This window comes from Bos grunniens, chromosome 18 (genome assembly GCF_055505025.1).
Source record: "Bos grunniens cultivar Pamir isolate PY7600 chromosome 18, Bosgru_T2T1.0, whole genome shotgun sequence".
Lineage (NCBI taxonomy): Eukaryota > Metazoa > Chordata > Mammalia > Artiodactyla > Bovidae > Bos > Bos grunniens.
The window spans coordinates 24,454,706-24,469,711 of record NC_141182.1 but is presented as its reverse complement, the minus strand read 5'-3'; the positions used below and the strand labels follow the sequence as shown (position 1 = coordinate 24,469,711).

Here is a 15,006-nt window from a genome sequence, read left to right as displayed (position 1 = left end):
TGTCAGGTGGTGTAAAGGTTAATACTAACAGGTGTGAAAAAACAACCCTAGTGGAAGGAAATCCTGTAGGCAGCCAAGGGGATAGAGAGCATTCCCAGGAGAGTAGCAAGGCTGGCTGGTCCAAAGCAAAGCGTGGGAAACTCCTGGTGCCGGCTTCTCGCGAGAGTATGTCATGGGAACCAGCAAATCCAGGCTGCACCTCTCGGGGCACCCAGAGTTCCCACCCTCTGAGGAGAGTCGGCCATGAAGGCTTTTGAGTGATGGCTCTAGAGTTTACAGTATGTATCGTATCAGGCTTTCTTTTCAAGTAACACTATGCTTTGTTGTTGTTGTTTAGTCACTAAGTCACGTTTGACTCTTTGTGACCCCAGGGACTGTGTGCAGCCCCCCAGGCCCCTCTGTCCATGGGATTTCCCAGGCAAGAATACTGGAATGGGTTGCCATTTCCTTCTCCAAAGATCTTTCCGACCCAGGGATTGAACCTGTGCCTCCTGCATTGACAGACATTGGCATACAGATTCTTTACCACTAAGCCACGAGAGAAGCAATATGACGCTACTTCTTGTATAATATAAGAATTGTTCAGCAGTATATTTCCATTTTACCCCTCCCATCCTTTGTGCTATCATTGCATAGATTTTCCTTCTACATGTTATCCTATGTATGTCACAATACATCTTTCAGCCTTTTTCCTCTCTCTGCTTCAGTTTAGATGGTTATTTCTATTGCTGTGTCTTCAAGTTCACTATTCTTTGGGGTGTCTCATCTGCTGTTAGTCCCCGTCAGTGAAATTTTTATTTCAGATATTGCATTTTCATCTCCAGATACTGTTTTATTCTTTTTTATATCTTCCATTTCTCTACTCATTACGTTCATGTTTTCCTTTAGTTTCTTGAGAATATTTTTTTTTTATTTTATTTTTAAACTTTACAATATTGTATTGGTTCTGCCATATATCGAAATGAATCCGCCACAGGCATACATGTGTTCCCCATCCTGAACCCTCCTCCCTCCTCCCTCCCCATACCATCCCTCTGGGTTGTCCCCAAGCATGCACCAGCCCCAAGCATCCAGTACAGTGCATCGAATCTGGACTGGCGACTCGTTTCATATATTATATTATACATATTTCAATGCCATTCTCCCAAATCATCCCAAGATAGCTGTTTTTGAGGTCTTGTTTGTTAATGCCATCATCTCTGACACTTCTGAGTTTGCTTCTGTTGACTAATTTGTCTCCTGGTTATGGATCACACTTTCCTCCCCCTTTGCATATCCAGAAATGTTTTTGTTGGATGCTGGATACTATGAATATTAGATTGTTAAGGGTCTGGATTTCACCGTCCTCATTTAAAGAGTGTTAGATTTTATTCTGTCACGCAGTTATTGACTTGTGGGTCAATTTGGGTTTTTCTTTGAGGCTCATTTTTAAGTTCTGTCAGGGCAGGTCTAAAAGTAGCCCTTACTACCGAGGAGTGAGCCTTCTGGGGTCTCTGCCAAGTGCCCTAGGTGTCTAACTCTCCATTCTGACTAGTGGGGACTTGCACCACGCTCAGCCTCGGGTGAGCTTTGGGACGGGTCTATCTTAGAAGCTCCCTGACGCATGTTTCTTCTCAAGTTTGTAGAGTCTCACTCGATTCAGCCAAAGCCTCAGAAAGACCCGCAGTCAGATACGTGGAGCTCTCTGTCTCGCTGTCTCTCTCTCCTCTCCTCTCTTTCCTCTCAGGTACCCTGCACCTCAGCCTTCCAGAACTTTTCCCTTTACCCCATGCGCTCAGGAAGGCGGCTGTGATGTGTGCGGGTCCTCCCTCCCCGAGCTGAGGTCTGGCGGATGCCTCCAGGCAGAAAGCCAAGGCGATCACAGGACTCATCCCTCACAGGTCTCGCCACGCTCCCTTCCCTTCCATCCCAGATCACAAGTCCTGCACTGCTTATTCTCCAATGTCTGAAAGCCCTTGTTTCACATATTTTGTCCAGATCTCTAGCTGTTTACAGTGGGAACTAACAATTCCCTTTGAGATTCCCTCCAGGGTAGTACACATCCATGATGCAGACTGGATGTACGCTCGAGAAACTTGTACAAAGCCGGATTTAGGGCTAATAAAAGACAGTGAAAAGGCAGTGGGGTCATTTTGATCTGCTTCTTAGAGAAGCTCAGGATAAAGACTCAACCCAGCACCAAGTCACATTTTATAATAGAAACTGTTAATATCCATCAGCTGACCTGGGGATAAGTAAAACATGGTATATCTGTATATGAAATCTGGTTTGACAATAAAAAGAAAGGGAGTACTAATGGATGCTTCAGCACGGATGAACACAGATGAACACGCCAAGTGAAGGAAACTAGTCACAAAAGACGACACTTCGTCTGCATATATGTGAAATGTCTACAGCAGACAAATTTGTAAAAACATAAAGCAGATCAGATGAGTGGTTGCTTCCTGCTGGGGGTGGGAGATTGAGTGACTGCTAATGGGTACAGGATTTCTCTTGGGGAGGGCAAAAACATTCTGAAATTAGACTTAGAGATCACTGCCCAACCTTGTGAATATACTAAGGAATGTTGAATCTCACATTTTCCACGGGTAGATTATATGGTCTGTGAACTCTATCTCAGTAAAACTGTTTATAGAGAGAGAGACTCATTAGCAGTGTTCTCCAGTACCGAAGGACACAAAAGGCTGGAGGAGGGCTGCAGAGGTAGTAAGGGAGTCTGAGCTTTCACACAGGTGGATGTACACGTCGCAGGTGGTCTTCAGTCTTGGACTGAAAAACGTGACCACAGGAGAGTTTGCAGTTTATTGGCAGATGACTAATGTTGGATGTGTGTGTGTGTGTACGTGTGCATGCGTGCTCAATTGTGTCCGACTCTTCATGACCCTATGGACTGTAGTCCCCCGGGCTCCTCTGTCCATGGGATTCTCCAGGCAAGAATACTGGAGTGGGTTGCCATTCCCTTCTCCAGGGGATCCTCCCAACCCAGGGACCAAACCCACGTCTCTTGCATTTCCTGCATTGGCAGGTGGATTCTTTGCCACTGTGTCGCCTGGGAAGCCCCTAATGTTGGGTGTTAGTCTTAAAATCCAATTGTCTTTTCTTAATTACCTCAACCGTGAGCAGATTCTTGCAGAGTCTCAGTTTTACCCCCTTTCTAGTTTTCTCTGGTCCCTGGGCCCTTGTCAGCAACGGGCACCATCTGCAGGGCACAGGAGCCTCAGGGCATGTCTGGCCTCAGCCTTGACCCCAGCCAAGCCTGAGCACAGAAGGGTGCTGAGTGTCGCGTGGCCTCCAGGAGCTGCAGTGTCACCTCTGTGTCCTCCGTGTCAGGTTCAGAGCCACCAGAACAAGGGCGACACAGTGCTCACATCCCAACCGAGGGTGGAGAACAGGCCCCTCCTTCTGCTGGCTCTCCTGTTGTCAAAGATGAAGGTGGTTCGTTTGAAGTGAGTGACCTTAAGCAGTGGAAGTTTGCTGTGAGAGAAAAATGTGTTCTTCATCTGCAGGCTTCTTTCAGGGGTCTTCAACAGTATGCTCCTGAGTGGATATTTAAGCTAAAACCCTGAGCTTTGCTTAAAAATACTATTGGCAGGACTTCCGTGGTGGCTTACTGGTTGAGAAATCTGCCTGCTGATACAGGGGACAGAGGTTCAATCCCTGGCCTGGGAAGATTCCATACGCCTCGGGACAGCCAAGCCCGTGTGCCACAGCTACTAAGGCTGCACCCTCGAGGCCTTACCCCACAACAACAGAAGCCGCGCATTGCAACTGGAGAGTAGCCGCACTCACTGCGACCAGAGAAAGCCCACACACAGCACCACAGACCTAGAGCAGCCAAAAATAAATAGTAAAATATTCATGACAAGCATATATTGAGTGCTCAATGTGTATTCTGAGTGCTTTCAAGTGTTATTAACCCCTTGACTGATCTTGCTTCCACGGTATGTAGGGAGTATAAAGAGACTGCATTTCTTTTTTTCCACAATTCTGTGTTTCAAATTAATTTTCGGTAAGTCAGGTAGATTTACCCTTCAGATATTGTGGTGTGACCATAGCAGCTCAGTAACTCAGCATCCAGGTTGGACCAGGCCCTCAGCCAGCTAAGCCAGGAGGTTGGCCAGGGACCGGCGGGGAGAAGGGAAGAAGAGAGGGGAGGGGAGGGCTCCCATGTCTGACGGCGCTCGTTGCCAGGTGAGGCCAGCGCGCTCATCATACGTGCTGTGTGTGGTTTCTCTCTAGGATCATCCACGAAGACGGCTTCTCTGGCGAAGACGTGAAGCAGTACAAGCCCGTGGTCTACAGCAACACCATCCAGTCCCTGGCAGCCATCGTCCGGGCCATGGACACTCTGGGCATCGAGTACGGTGACAAGGAGCGAAAGGTAGGCCGCTGCGCCCATGGGCGCGGGGAGGAGACGGCCTGTCCCTGCTCCCCGCCATGTCCTCTCTCTGAGGCCGGGCTGCCGTACGGGGACAGGACGAGACTGTGCTGTGTCACCAGCCAGGGCACCTGTCCATCTGGCCAGTACAGCCCAACAGGGGGCTCCAGTGGTGGGCAAACCGCCATAGCATGATTGCCGATGGAGATGACAGACCCAGAATTCCAGGGTTTATTGTGTAGATGAGAAAGGGTTGGTGATACTGCCCTAAATCGTGACCCTCACAACATTGTCCAAGTACATGCCCTTGGGCAACTCACTTGAACAGAAAAATATATTTTTTAGGCACTACAAGCCCTACCTGGCCACCATCTGCCCTCCTTAGGGGAGCTTTCCTTTCCTTGCCAGTGGTGGGGGCAGCTGTTTGAATCCACTCTCTTCCTCCTTTGCACCAGGGGGCTGTGTTTTCTGCCCCTCCAAGGTGAGTCTGAGGACCAGGCGCACTCTCCTTCCTGCAGGAAGTTGACATCCTAGAACAGGGATAGTTTTCAGTTGAGTTTCCAGGCTTCTGATAGGTGGTGAATGGAATAAGTCATAAAAACTCTTATTTGCAAATGTCTGTGTTCACTGAACCTTACACAGCTATACTGCTGCTGAGTCACTTCAGTCGTGTCCGACTCTGTGCAACCCCATAGACGGCAGCCCACCAGGGTGCCCCGTCCCTGGGATTCTCCAGGCAAGAACACTGGAGTAGGTTGCCATTTCCTTCTCCAATGCATGAAAGTGAAAAGTGAAAGTGAAGTAGCTCAGTAGTGTCCGACCCTCAGCAACCCCATGGACTGCAGCTTTCCAGGCTCCTCCATCTATGGGATTTTCCAGGCAAGAGTACTGGAGTGGGGTGCCATTGCCTTAAGCCGAATAAAAGGGGCAAGGGAAAACAGCCTTGGAAAATTCTCTAGAGGAGTGGCTCTTTATCTCCTGCTGGGACGCTGAATCCCAACCGTCCTCTCCCTATGACCTGGAGTGTGAGGTGGGGAGCAGGTGGAGGCCACCGAGTGCCTGGGCCCCTCGTTGAAGCCTCTGGATAGAGAGCGTTAAGCTCCGATTCCCGTGTGGTGGTGTTGTGCACTGTGTATACATCCTTTCTTTGCCAAAAAATCACCTCCCTCACAGAGGAAAACCATCCTCACCTTCACTGGGTATGATAAATCATCTGTGACAGATAGCTTTAAATGTAAAATTCAATATTTTATGCACAAAATCCTAATTCTCTGCGACAGTCATCCCAGCTCAGGCATTGCCTCCCCCCGGAGGAGGGGAAATTGAGTGACGGAGGATGTCCAGGGCCAGCCTGGGGTGGGGAAGCCAGGCGCTGCCCCTCAGGGAGGAAACCCTTCTCCCTGGGGATGGGCTTTGGTTTTGGTCACAGAGCCAGGGCCGTGGAATGAGGGACACTGTGAGGTCTTCAGTTCTGTTTGCACTAAGAATTCATTGAGACAGTGTGCCAGGCCTTGCTGGAGATGTGTGTGTATGAGTCACTCATTCGTGTCCAACTCTTAGGACCCTGTGAACTATAGCCTGCCAGGCGGCTCTGTCCATGCGATTCTCCAGGCATGAATGCTGGAGTGAGTTGCCATTTCCTTCTCCAGGATAGTAGAGCTGGAAGACCAGTCAGCAAAGAGCAGCTCAGATCATCAGATGTAGCCAAGACAGGTTATCAGTAGCCAGACAGCTTACGGGACTTCATTCATTTTAATAATAATGGTCACAACAGTAACACCAATAGCTCTCTTGTACTGAGCACCTACTAGAGGCCAGGCATTGTGCCATAAGCACTTTGCAAGTATTAACTCACTTTTGTCAACTTGGGCGGGTGTTAAAGCAGAAAATGCCCGGTCTGATCTTCAGACATGGGACAGGCCTTTGGTCTATCTGCCTTTCAGCCAAAGAAAGCTTGGTGCCTGAATCTCAGTTAACCAGGTGACAGACACAGTGCAGAAGGCTCACATGTCCATAGCACACACTTTACACAAACACACACACCCACCACAGCAAGCGAGACCTTCCAAGAGCGTGTGTGTTCACTGCCACGCCCACCTCTCAAGCAACTCTTCCTTCCTCAGAACCTCCTGCCCTGATTATAACCCAAAACAGCGTGACTTTGAAATGCTTTTCTCCTTTGGTTTTGGAAAACATTTGTTGTTCCTGGAGGATTTTGTTTTCCCAGTTTATTATCCTGAGTAGAGAGATGGTTGCTTGGGTATTGCTAGGAACATAATGTGTTAAGGTCTATACTGGGAGAAGGCAATGGCACCCCACTCCAGTAATCCTGCCTGGAAAATCCCATGGACGGAGGAGCCTGGTAGGCTGCAGTCCATGGGGTCTCTGAGGGTCGGACAAGACTGAGCGACTTTACTTTCACTTTTCACTTTAATGCATTGGAGAAGGAAATGGCAACCCACTCCAGTGTTCTTGCCTGGAGAATCCCAGGGACGGGGGAGCCTGGTGGGCTGCCGTCTATGGGATAACACAGAGTCGGACACGACTGAAGTGACTTAGCAGTAGCAAGGTCTATACTGTGGGCCCCTTGGCCTCTGTGGCTGTTTCTTGTGTGGTGGAGACAGCCCTCAAGTAGAGGATTGGGAAAAGGTCCACTGAGAAGGGAGACCAAGAACAGAACGGGTACTCCCTGGAGAGTCCCCTGGACACGGAGGAGCTGGAGCCCAGTCCTCTGTCGGCAGGTGGCACCACGGCACTCAGGCTTGTCAGGAAGTCCTCCAGGCCCTGGGGCGTCTCCTCCTGTTTTATTTCACCTTAGGCCACAGTGAGCTGGGCAGCTGGAGAAGGTGTTTCCTGGGAGTGGCCTAGTGTGGCTTTGCTGTCTAGGAGCTGCTGCAGGGACCGCCCCCCCCTCCCCGCCCCCAGCCTGCCTATGTATCAGCTGTGGGGGGTTTGAGGGATGAGGTGGAAGGGGGCAGCTACTTCACACTAGGTGGCCAGGGAAGGTTCCCCTGAACCTGAAAGGGATATTTGTGATGAAACGACCTGAGAAGGAGCCGTGGGAGGAAGAGAGACAGAGGCTCCAAGCAGACACCACCAGGCCCTAAGAGAAAGTGAGCCTGGTGAGTTGGGAGTGAGAAGTGGAAAAGAAAAAAATGAGGCACAGAGAGGCAAAGTGATTTATCCAAGGTCATTCAGCACAGAATCCGTATTTATAGATTTGTAACCCTAAGGAAGCTATGATCCATGTGGCTCAGGTCCAGGGCAGAGTCCCATTTAAAGAGGCACAGTACAGCCAGGCAACATAAAGCTTCAGAACCCTGTTCTTCGGAGTCTCTCCCAAAACATGGAAAGGCACTCAGAGGACAGCCCCCACTGCTTTTCTCACAGGGCCTTTCCTGTCTTCCTCGGGTCTGTCCCAGTCCTGCTCTCTTGAACTGCTTTCTTCCTAAGTGCCCCGGACACCGTCTCTCTACCCACCCCCACAAGCCTGCCAGGCTTTCCCCTCCTGTCCTCTTTCGTCTTCTCGCTTGTCCGTCTCTGCCTCCTGCCGCCTTCTTCCCTCTCCCCCTCTCCCTCCGTCCCCGTCTCCAGCTGTCTCTCGGTTGCTCCTTCTCCCTAGGTCTCTCTTCCCTTGCTCCACCTCCTTCCTCCGCCTCCTCCCCCTGCCTCCTCCCCGCCTCTCTGCATCTCCATCTCCCTCCTTCCTCCCCCCTCTCCCTACTCACCCCAGCTCATTGTCATGTAAATTGTCCTAAACTTTTGAGAGGATCTTCCCCCTCCCTCTTCTCCCTCCATCCTCAGGCCCAGGGCCTGCATCTGCATCACAAAAGCAGAGTAGCTTGTCTGGCAGAACTGGCCTCAACCCTGACACTGGAACAAAGTCTGGGGGAAACTGGACGACTAGAGGATTAGGAGGTTCGTTTGGGCAAGCTGAGGATGGGGAAAGTCTATGAACACTCCCTTGTGATAAATTTGATCACACCCACGTGTATATAGAAATACACACAAAATTTATGTGCATATGCAATATATACTTGCATATGTAAAGCACATTATAATGGGACAATAGCAAAGAAATAATGCTTTGAACTTGTGTGAGGCTTTATTAAATTGAAAAACCCTCTCATTTTCATTTTTTCTTTGTGCACATGCCTATTTCTCCCACTAAATTTTAAACTCCCTATGGGGAGAATATAGGTCTTATCCATCTAGTACAGTGCCTGACACAAGAAGTACTGGATAAACTGTGTTCCAATCCCGGTTCAACCACCAACTGTATGGCCCTGGGTACACTATTTAGCTTCCTCAGTATTTCTGTCTGTAAGATGGGCATAATTCTAATACTGTCTCCTTTCCTCTGGTGTTAAGGTTAGATGAGGTGATGCACATGAAACGCTGGGACAGTGCCTGACACGTACAGCACCTAACCTGCAGTCCGTGGCCAGTGCCCTAAGCGGGACTAAAGATCAGTGCTGGTGCTGGAATTGCCACCCAGCCTCTGACGGTTCACCAAGGGGCTTCGTTGGAATGCCCCCTCCCTGCCCTGAGATGAGACATGGTACTCTTTGGGGAGGCAGAATCAGATTTCACACTTAGATTCCAGAATGTCATCGGATCTCCTCTGGTAAGAGAAATCTTGCCGTTTAAGTCACACAGTGGAGCGCTGAACACGGTCTCCTTTTTAATCAGGGAAATGCTGTGATGCCGTCTCCACGGTGCAGGGCTGTTTACCCTGCAGTTCACAAGAATTCTGAAAGAGACGAAAACAAGGATGCTGTCTAGTCTGTATCTGCCTGAGTTCCTTGGGGTCTGGAGAAACCTCAGCGGTCGTTGTCAGGTCTGATGGGGGGCTGGGGAGGTGACAAAGGCCCAAACCTGAGGCCGGAAAGAGGCTTCCTCCAGGCAGCAGCGTGTATACCACCATGCGTTGGACGCCGCCACTCTTCAGCTGTAGCAGGCCAACCCCGGCCCAGCTCTGACCCTTTGCCCACCCAGGCTACAGAGCTCAAAACTCCTCCGTTTAAGACCGTCTAAGTCTGCTGCTCCATTTTGCAGATGAGGGCCCCACCTGGCCCCAACAGGAAAGAGACTTACTCCAGGGATGACGTGGCAGGCCCGGGACTAGAACTTGAGGTTTTCTGAATCTCTGCTCAGTTCTCTTTCCATCTCAGCAGCCTGCCCAAAATCACTCAGCCAACCTGGGGCCTCATTGTCTTTCGTTTGGTGGGTCAGCCAGTCATCCCACAAATACTCAGTGAGCAGTCACAACACCCCAGGCAGACAGTGCACAGGAAGGCAGGGTTAGATGCAAAAATGAAGGAGGGAGCCCACCCTTTGATTTGCAAGGCCTCCTCAGCTCTGCAGGGTTCAGTGCAGCCAGGTTGGCTTGCTTCCTGTCATCTAAGACTGGATCGGGCAGGCCCTGGGTTTGGGGCAAGTGTCTGTTTTTTAAGCTCTGCCGTAAAGAGTGCCACACCTGGCTGCTAGTACCTTGGCCCAGATTGGCAACACAAGTGGCTCTTCCTGGCCCTCCTCCAAAAAGACCAGCTCAGAGGAACGGCAGGTTTTAAGATGGGAAAGGAAGAAACGGGGGATTAAAATGCCAGGTTTTGAGATGGCGCTCCAATGCCTCTCCTCCTTAGCCTCTTCTTGGGTTTCCACAGCTGAAGATGGTCGCTCCCTCTTCTGAATGTGGTCATTCTGGAGCTCCAGCCCCAGCCGTCCCCTGGCACTCTGCAGCCGGACAGGGAAGGAGAGGAGCCTGAGGGCCAGAATGGTCTTATCTACCTGTACATTCACCCATTCATTCATCCACATAGGTGTTCCTGCAGGGGTGGGCAAGACCCAGTCCCTGCCACCAGGGCGTAGGCAAGGAGGACAGATGCTTCGGTAGGCAATGGTGTTTTCTTTTGATTTGTTTTAAATTTTTATTTATTTGTTGGCTGTGCTGGGTCTTTGTTGCTGTGCACAGGCTTTCGCTAGTTCCGTCAAGCTTGTGGTGTGGGGGCTTCTCCTTGCGGTGGCTTCTCTTGTTGCAGAGCACGGGCTCTAGGGCACTCGGGTTTTAGTGGTTGTGGCACACAGGCTTAGTTGCTCCACAGCATTAAGCCACAGCACGTGGAATCTTCCTGGACCAGGGGTCGAACCTGCAGCCCCTGCATCGGCAGGTGGATTCTCAACCCCTGGACCACCAGGGAAGTCTGGTAGACAGTGTTTTTTCTTTTCATCAAAATGTGGTGATAATGATGCTCCTCAGGGGGTTGTCTTGAGGACTAAATGACTACTAGGTGCAAGATCTTAGAGTAGAGCCCGGCACCCAGTAGGTACTCAGGAAAGCTTAGCTGTTATTAGCATTGTGTGCCTTGAAGCAGAGTGACAACTACTCCAGTTTTCAAAGGCAGCCCCCTGGCAGAGGGCAGGGATCTGAGCGCTCATGGGAGGAGCCCTGCCTTTGCCTGGGTTTTGTCCTGCTGTCAATGCCCATCCTCAAGAATCAGGAAAGCTGGAGCCAACTTGGGCTTCTCTGTGTGATTGGCATTTAATGAAGGGGTGCTCATGAGAAGAGGATGGTTCTCCTCCAGAGAGCTTTGAGGGCTAAACAGAAAACCATTTTTCTGAATCTTGATAAAATGCTGAGCCCTTCCCTGCCTTCATAAGTCAAGTGTTGAGAACACATGAGGATATTTCCTTGTCAATGGAGGGTCATAGTGGGCCTCAAGGTTCTCTCCATGGACGTCAGAGATTGTGGTCCAGGCCCAGAGACAAAGGACATTCCAGTAGAATGTTGGGCCTAATATGCTACCCCAGGACATTCGTATAGACACCTTCCTTTGAGCAAGTCATAGAGCTCCTCTGAGTTGCACTGTGTAAGTTAGGATGTATTTGGCTGCTAGTGAAGACCGCCCAACTGTTGGTGTCTTTGACGGTAGGGACACCGTCAATTCCTGGACAGGGACTCGCGAGAGATGGCAGCCCCGGGGCTCCTTGCAGCATCAGGCCTGGGTCCACCCTGCAGGGCCCTCTGGGTGCTCGTGGCTCCAGGTAACACCTCCCACAGGGACTCCAGGGCAGGAGGAGAATGCTGGGTTGCCTAACTTCGAACCACACATCAGCCTAGTGGGGAGGGAGCTGAGGAAAACAAAAACATGGCTTTTTTTGGGGGTCTAGTAGGACACAGAGGCAAGAGAGAAGGGGGCTGGGGGATGGCACCGGTCACCGCCGGCCACTCTGCCTGTGAGCTGTCATGGGGATCTGTAAGAACGTGGAAGCAGATGTGCTGAGTCGGTGGGAAGTCCAGTCTGGAGGCTAGAAATGGGGGTACGATGGGGGAGCTACTCTGGGGAACGTGTGCTCCTCCAAGCTGGGACAGAGGTGGTAGTAGCTTCTTCTCTGGTTTCTGCCTTTGTTTGCCCATTTTAGTCTTTTCTGGCCAATACATCAACAAGACCATAGATGGGTGGCTTAAACAACAGGAATATGTTTCTCACAGTTCTGGAGGCTGCGAAGTCCAAGGTCAGGGTGGCAGCAGATGAGATGTCTGGGGAGGACCCCTTACTAGTTCACAGACAGCCATCTTCTCTCCGTGTCCTCTTGAGACGGAAAGACTGGGATTGATCTCTGGAGTCTCTTATAAAGGCACTCGTCCCCTAATCCCCTCCCAGACGCCCCGCCTCCCAATATCAGGACACTGGGGATTAGGTTTCTACATAGGAATTTTGAGAGGACACAGTCGGTCTATAGCACCCATGTCAGAAGCTGGAATGTTGTCCTGAGGGGCACTGGGGACGAGAAGATGGTTGGTGGCAGGTAAATCTCCTGGCAGCGCAAAGCTGTGGCAGAGTGTCTGGGAGGAATGTCCGTGTAGAGGAGCCTGGGGTGGGGCTCGCTGAAGAGAGCAGGGCAGTCCACCCCGAGACCACCACCCACCCGGCCTGGCGCCCCAGCTTCCCTGGGCGGGCTGGGTGACTGCCGCGCCTGGCCTCCATCCGGCCCCTCCACGTCATGGCTCGTGGAATGGGTGGGTGTTCCGGCCTGCGCCTCGGCCAGGCTCCGCACGTTCATCATCTGTAGAAAGAGGTGTGGAATTTTAGAAAGAAAAAAGGAAACCTAACGACTCCAACTAACAGTAAATGAAAACCACAGGCAGTGATGTCTTGCGCTTGTGTCTCCTCCCTCCCTCCCTTTCTCTTTCTCTTTCTCTCTCTCACAATCTCTCTCTCTCTCTCACAGTAGCGTACACTCCCCTCATCTGTCTCTCCCTGTAAGCCCTCTAATGGGGAAAAAAATGTTATGACTGTGAAAAAAATAGTGAAAAAAATGTTATGACTGTGCAAGTGAACATTTCCGAGCATCAGGATAGGGGGTCCCCACTAGTGGCCTTTCCCTTGAGTATATGGGGGGCCCACATGATGGCCCTCAGTCTACCGTTATCCCCTGCATTTCCACCAGCTACCCACAGGAAAGCCAAGAGCCTCCTCTTTGGAGCAGGAGCGTAGGGGGCACATCTTTTGGGCTCAAGGTGGCAAACAAGCTGCCAAGGATCTTGCCCAGCCTTGGAAGACATAGAGGACAGCTCAGAGAGGCCTGCCTGGCCAATGCTCATGTGTTAAGGCTCCTGGCATGTTGAAAAATAAAGAATTCTTAAAATAAGGCCACAAAATTGTATATTTTAAATGGGCTTCCTCTGGTGGCTCAGACGGAAAAGAATTTGTCTACAATGCAAGAGAACCCGGTTCCATCCCTGGGTTGGGAAGATCCCCTGGAGAAGGAAGTGGCAACCCACTCCAGTACTCTTGCCTGGAGAATTCCATGGACAGAGGAGTCTGGCGGGCTATAGTCCATGGGGTCACAAAGAGTTGGACACGACTGAGCGACTAACATTTCTAAATGTATACTTAACAAATTAATACTTTGGACCCACCATTAATGCAATGCAGTATAATTTTGCTACCCAGAACATGGTCAGAGGATCTATAAAAATGTTAGTGCACAGTGCAGGGCTGGTTGCACGGCCCCATAGGGGACACAGGTTCAAGCCTTGTGGTGAGCACTGTCACTGTTCACCCTGGAGGGTGGTCTCTCCCTGACCATATCTGTTGCCTAATTTGATCCAAACCCCACATTGGAGCCCCTTGTGGATGACGGACCCTTTCTGAGGGACCCGGTGTTTTACAGAGGAGCCAGGGGGACCCAGAGGTGGACTTTGGCTCATTGTGGGGTGTCATGGGTGTGTCGAGGCAGCCGTGTGGGTGAGATCGAGAGGGTGGCCGCGGAGTGGTGTCTGGGTCCCTCCCCAGCTAGAAGGCCCCGCGCTCTGCCTGCCTGGGCCGGAGGGGTGTAGTCCCACACAGGCAGGGTGGTGGTGGCTTCCCCAGGAAAACCAGCGCCTGTCTGCCCTTGTCATAACCACACACACCCATCTTCCTCTTTGCTCAGCTCCTTCCCCTCTTATTTATTTACGCCTCCACAACCTACCAGGGTCTTGCACCACTGCTGAAGACCCTCTCTGGATAAGATAGGACACTCTTGGTCACCAAAAATAAGAAATACAATCAAACTGGCTTGTGAAAGCAAAAAAACACTCCCCGGGGCCAGGGAGGAAGAAGTCCAGAGGGCCCGCTGCAGGAGAGGCTCCGCCAGCAGCTCTGATGAGCTGCCCTGGCTCCTCTTCATCTCCTCTGGCCCCCGCAGCCTTCCTGTTGGACCCACAAAATCACTTCTCATCTTGCAAGAAAATGGCTGTCACAGTTACATCACCACTTCCTCCCGCTCCCCCCTGCCCCGACCCTTGAGCATCCCTGAATGTGCAGAGCAGAGGGTGTACCCTTGTACACCCTTCCCTGAGAAGCCACTTAGATCCTGGGAGTTGCCCTCTCTCTTTGGCCCCACTGAGATCATATGTGCATCCCTGAACATGCCTGAGCCAGTCACTGTGACCAAGGAGATGTGGTACTCTGATTGCCTGAAGGGTTCCTGGGACCAGAGTGAATTCCCCAGGAGCTCATGAAACAGGAAATGGAAGCAGAAGAAAGAGATGCTGGGGAGGCCACCGTAGTCATCCTGAATACTCTCCTTGACTTCAGCGCTGCCCACTGTGCCTGATTCATATCGTATTGGTGGATGGCCAGCCACGCTCAAGCTACTATAGCAGGATTATGACGCAACCCAGTTTGGCTGGAGCCAGAGCTACTCCTCCCCCGGTGGCCTCTCCCTCAGTGGCCAGCCAGGATTCCGGGTGTAGCCCCCAGCCCACCACTTACCCTTCCTTTCTCACCTTTCCGCTGGGGCTGCGGCAGGGGGTGATGGCAGAATGGGAGATGAAGGCAAGTGGAAGACATGGGCCCATGTGTGGGAATATCTCCTGGGAAGACTCCGGTTTCCCTGAGCCAGCAGGGACCTTAGCCATGTGCTAGTCAAGGCTTAATTTAGAGCCACACCAGTGCAGTTGCAGAGGGCCATGCCCAGGGGGAGGCAGCTCGGCAGGGGTCAGAGCCAGGGCTCGGAGTCAGAGATATAACCTTGAGTCTTGGCCTTGCCTGTCATCAGCTTTGGACTTTAGGGTGGTCACTTGGCTCACTCAGCCTCAGATTCCTCATCTGGAAACCGAAGGTAGTAATAACAATGAC

The 15,006-nt window shown here is 51.3% G+C and overlaps 1 protein-coding gene across 6 annotated transcripts in view; it reads left to right on the top strand.

Annotated features, from left to right (window-relative positions):
• Positions 1-15,006, top strand: part of GNAO1 (G protein subunit alpha o1) — a 181,166-nt gene that overhangs the window by 94,508 nt on the left and 71,652 nt on the right. For all 6 annotated transcript variants that reach the window (XM_086350739.1, XM_086350740.1, XM_086350742.1 and 3 more), the window contains one exon: positions 4,240-4,381. In XM_086350739.1, the coding sequence (XP_086206865.1) occupies positions 4,240-4,381 (142 nt within the window). The remainder of the gene's footprint in view (positions 1-4,239; positions 4,382-15,006) is intronic.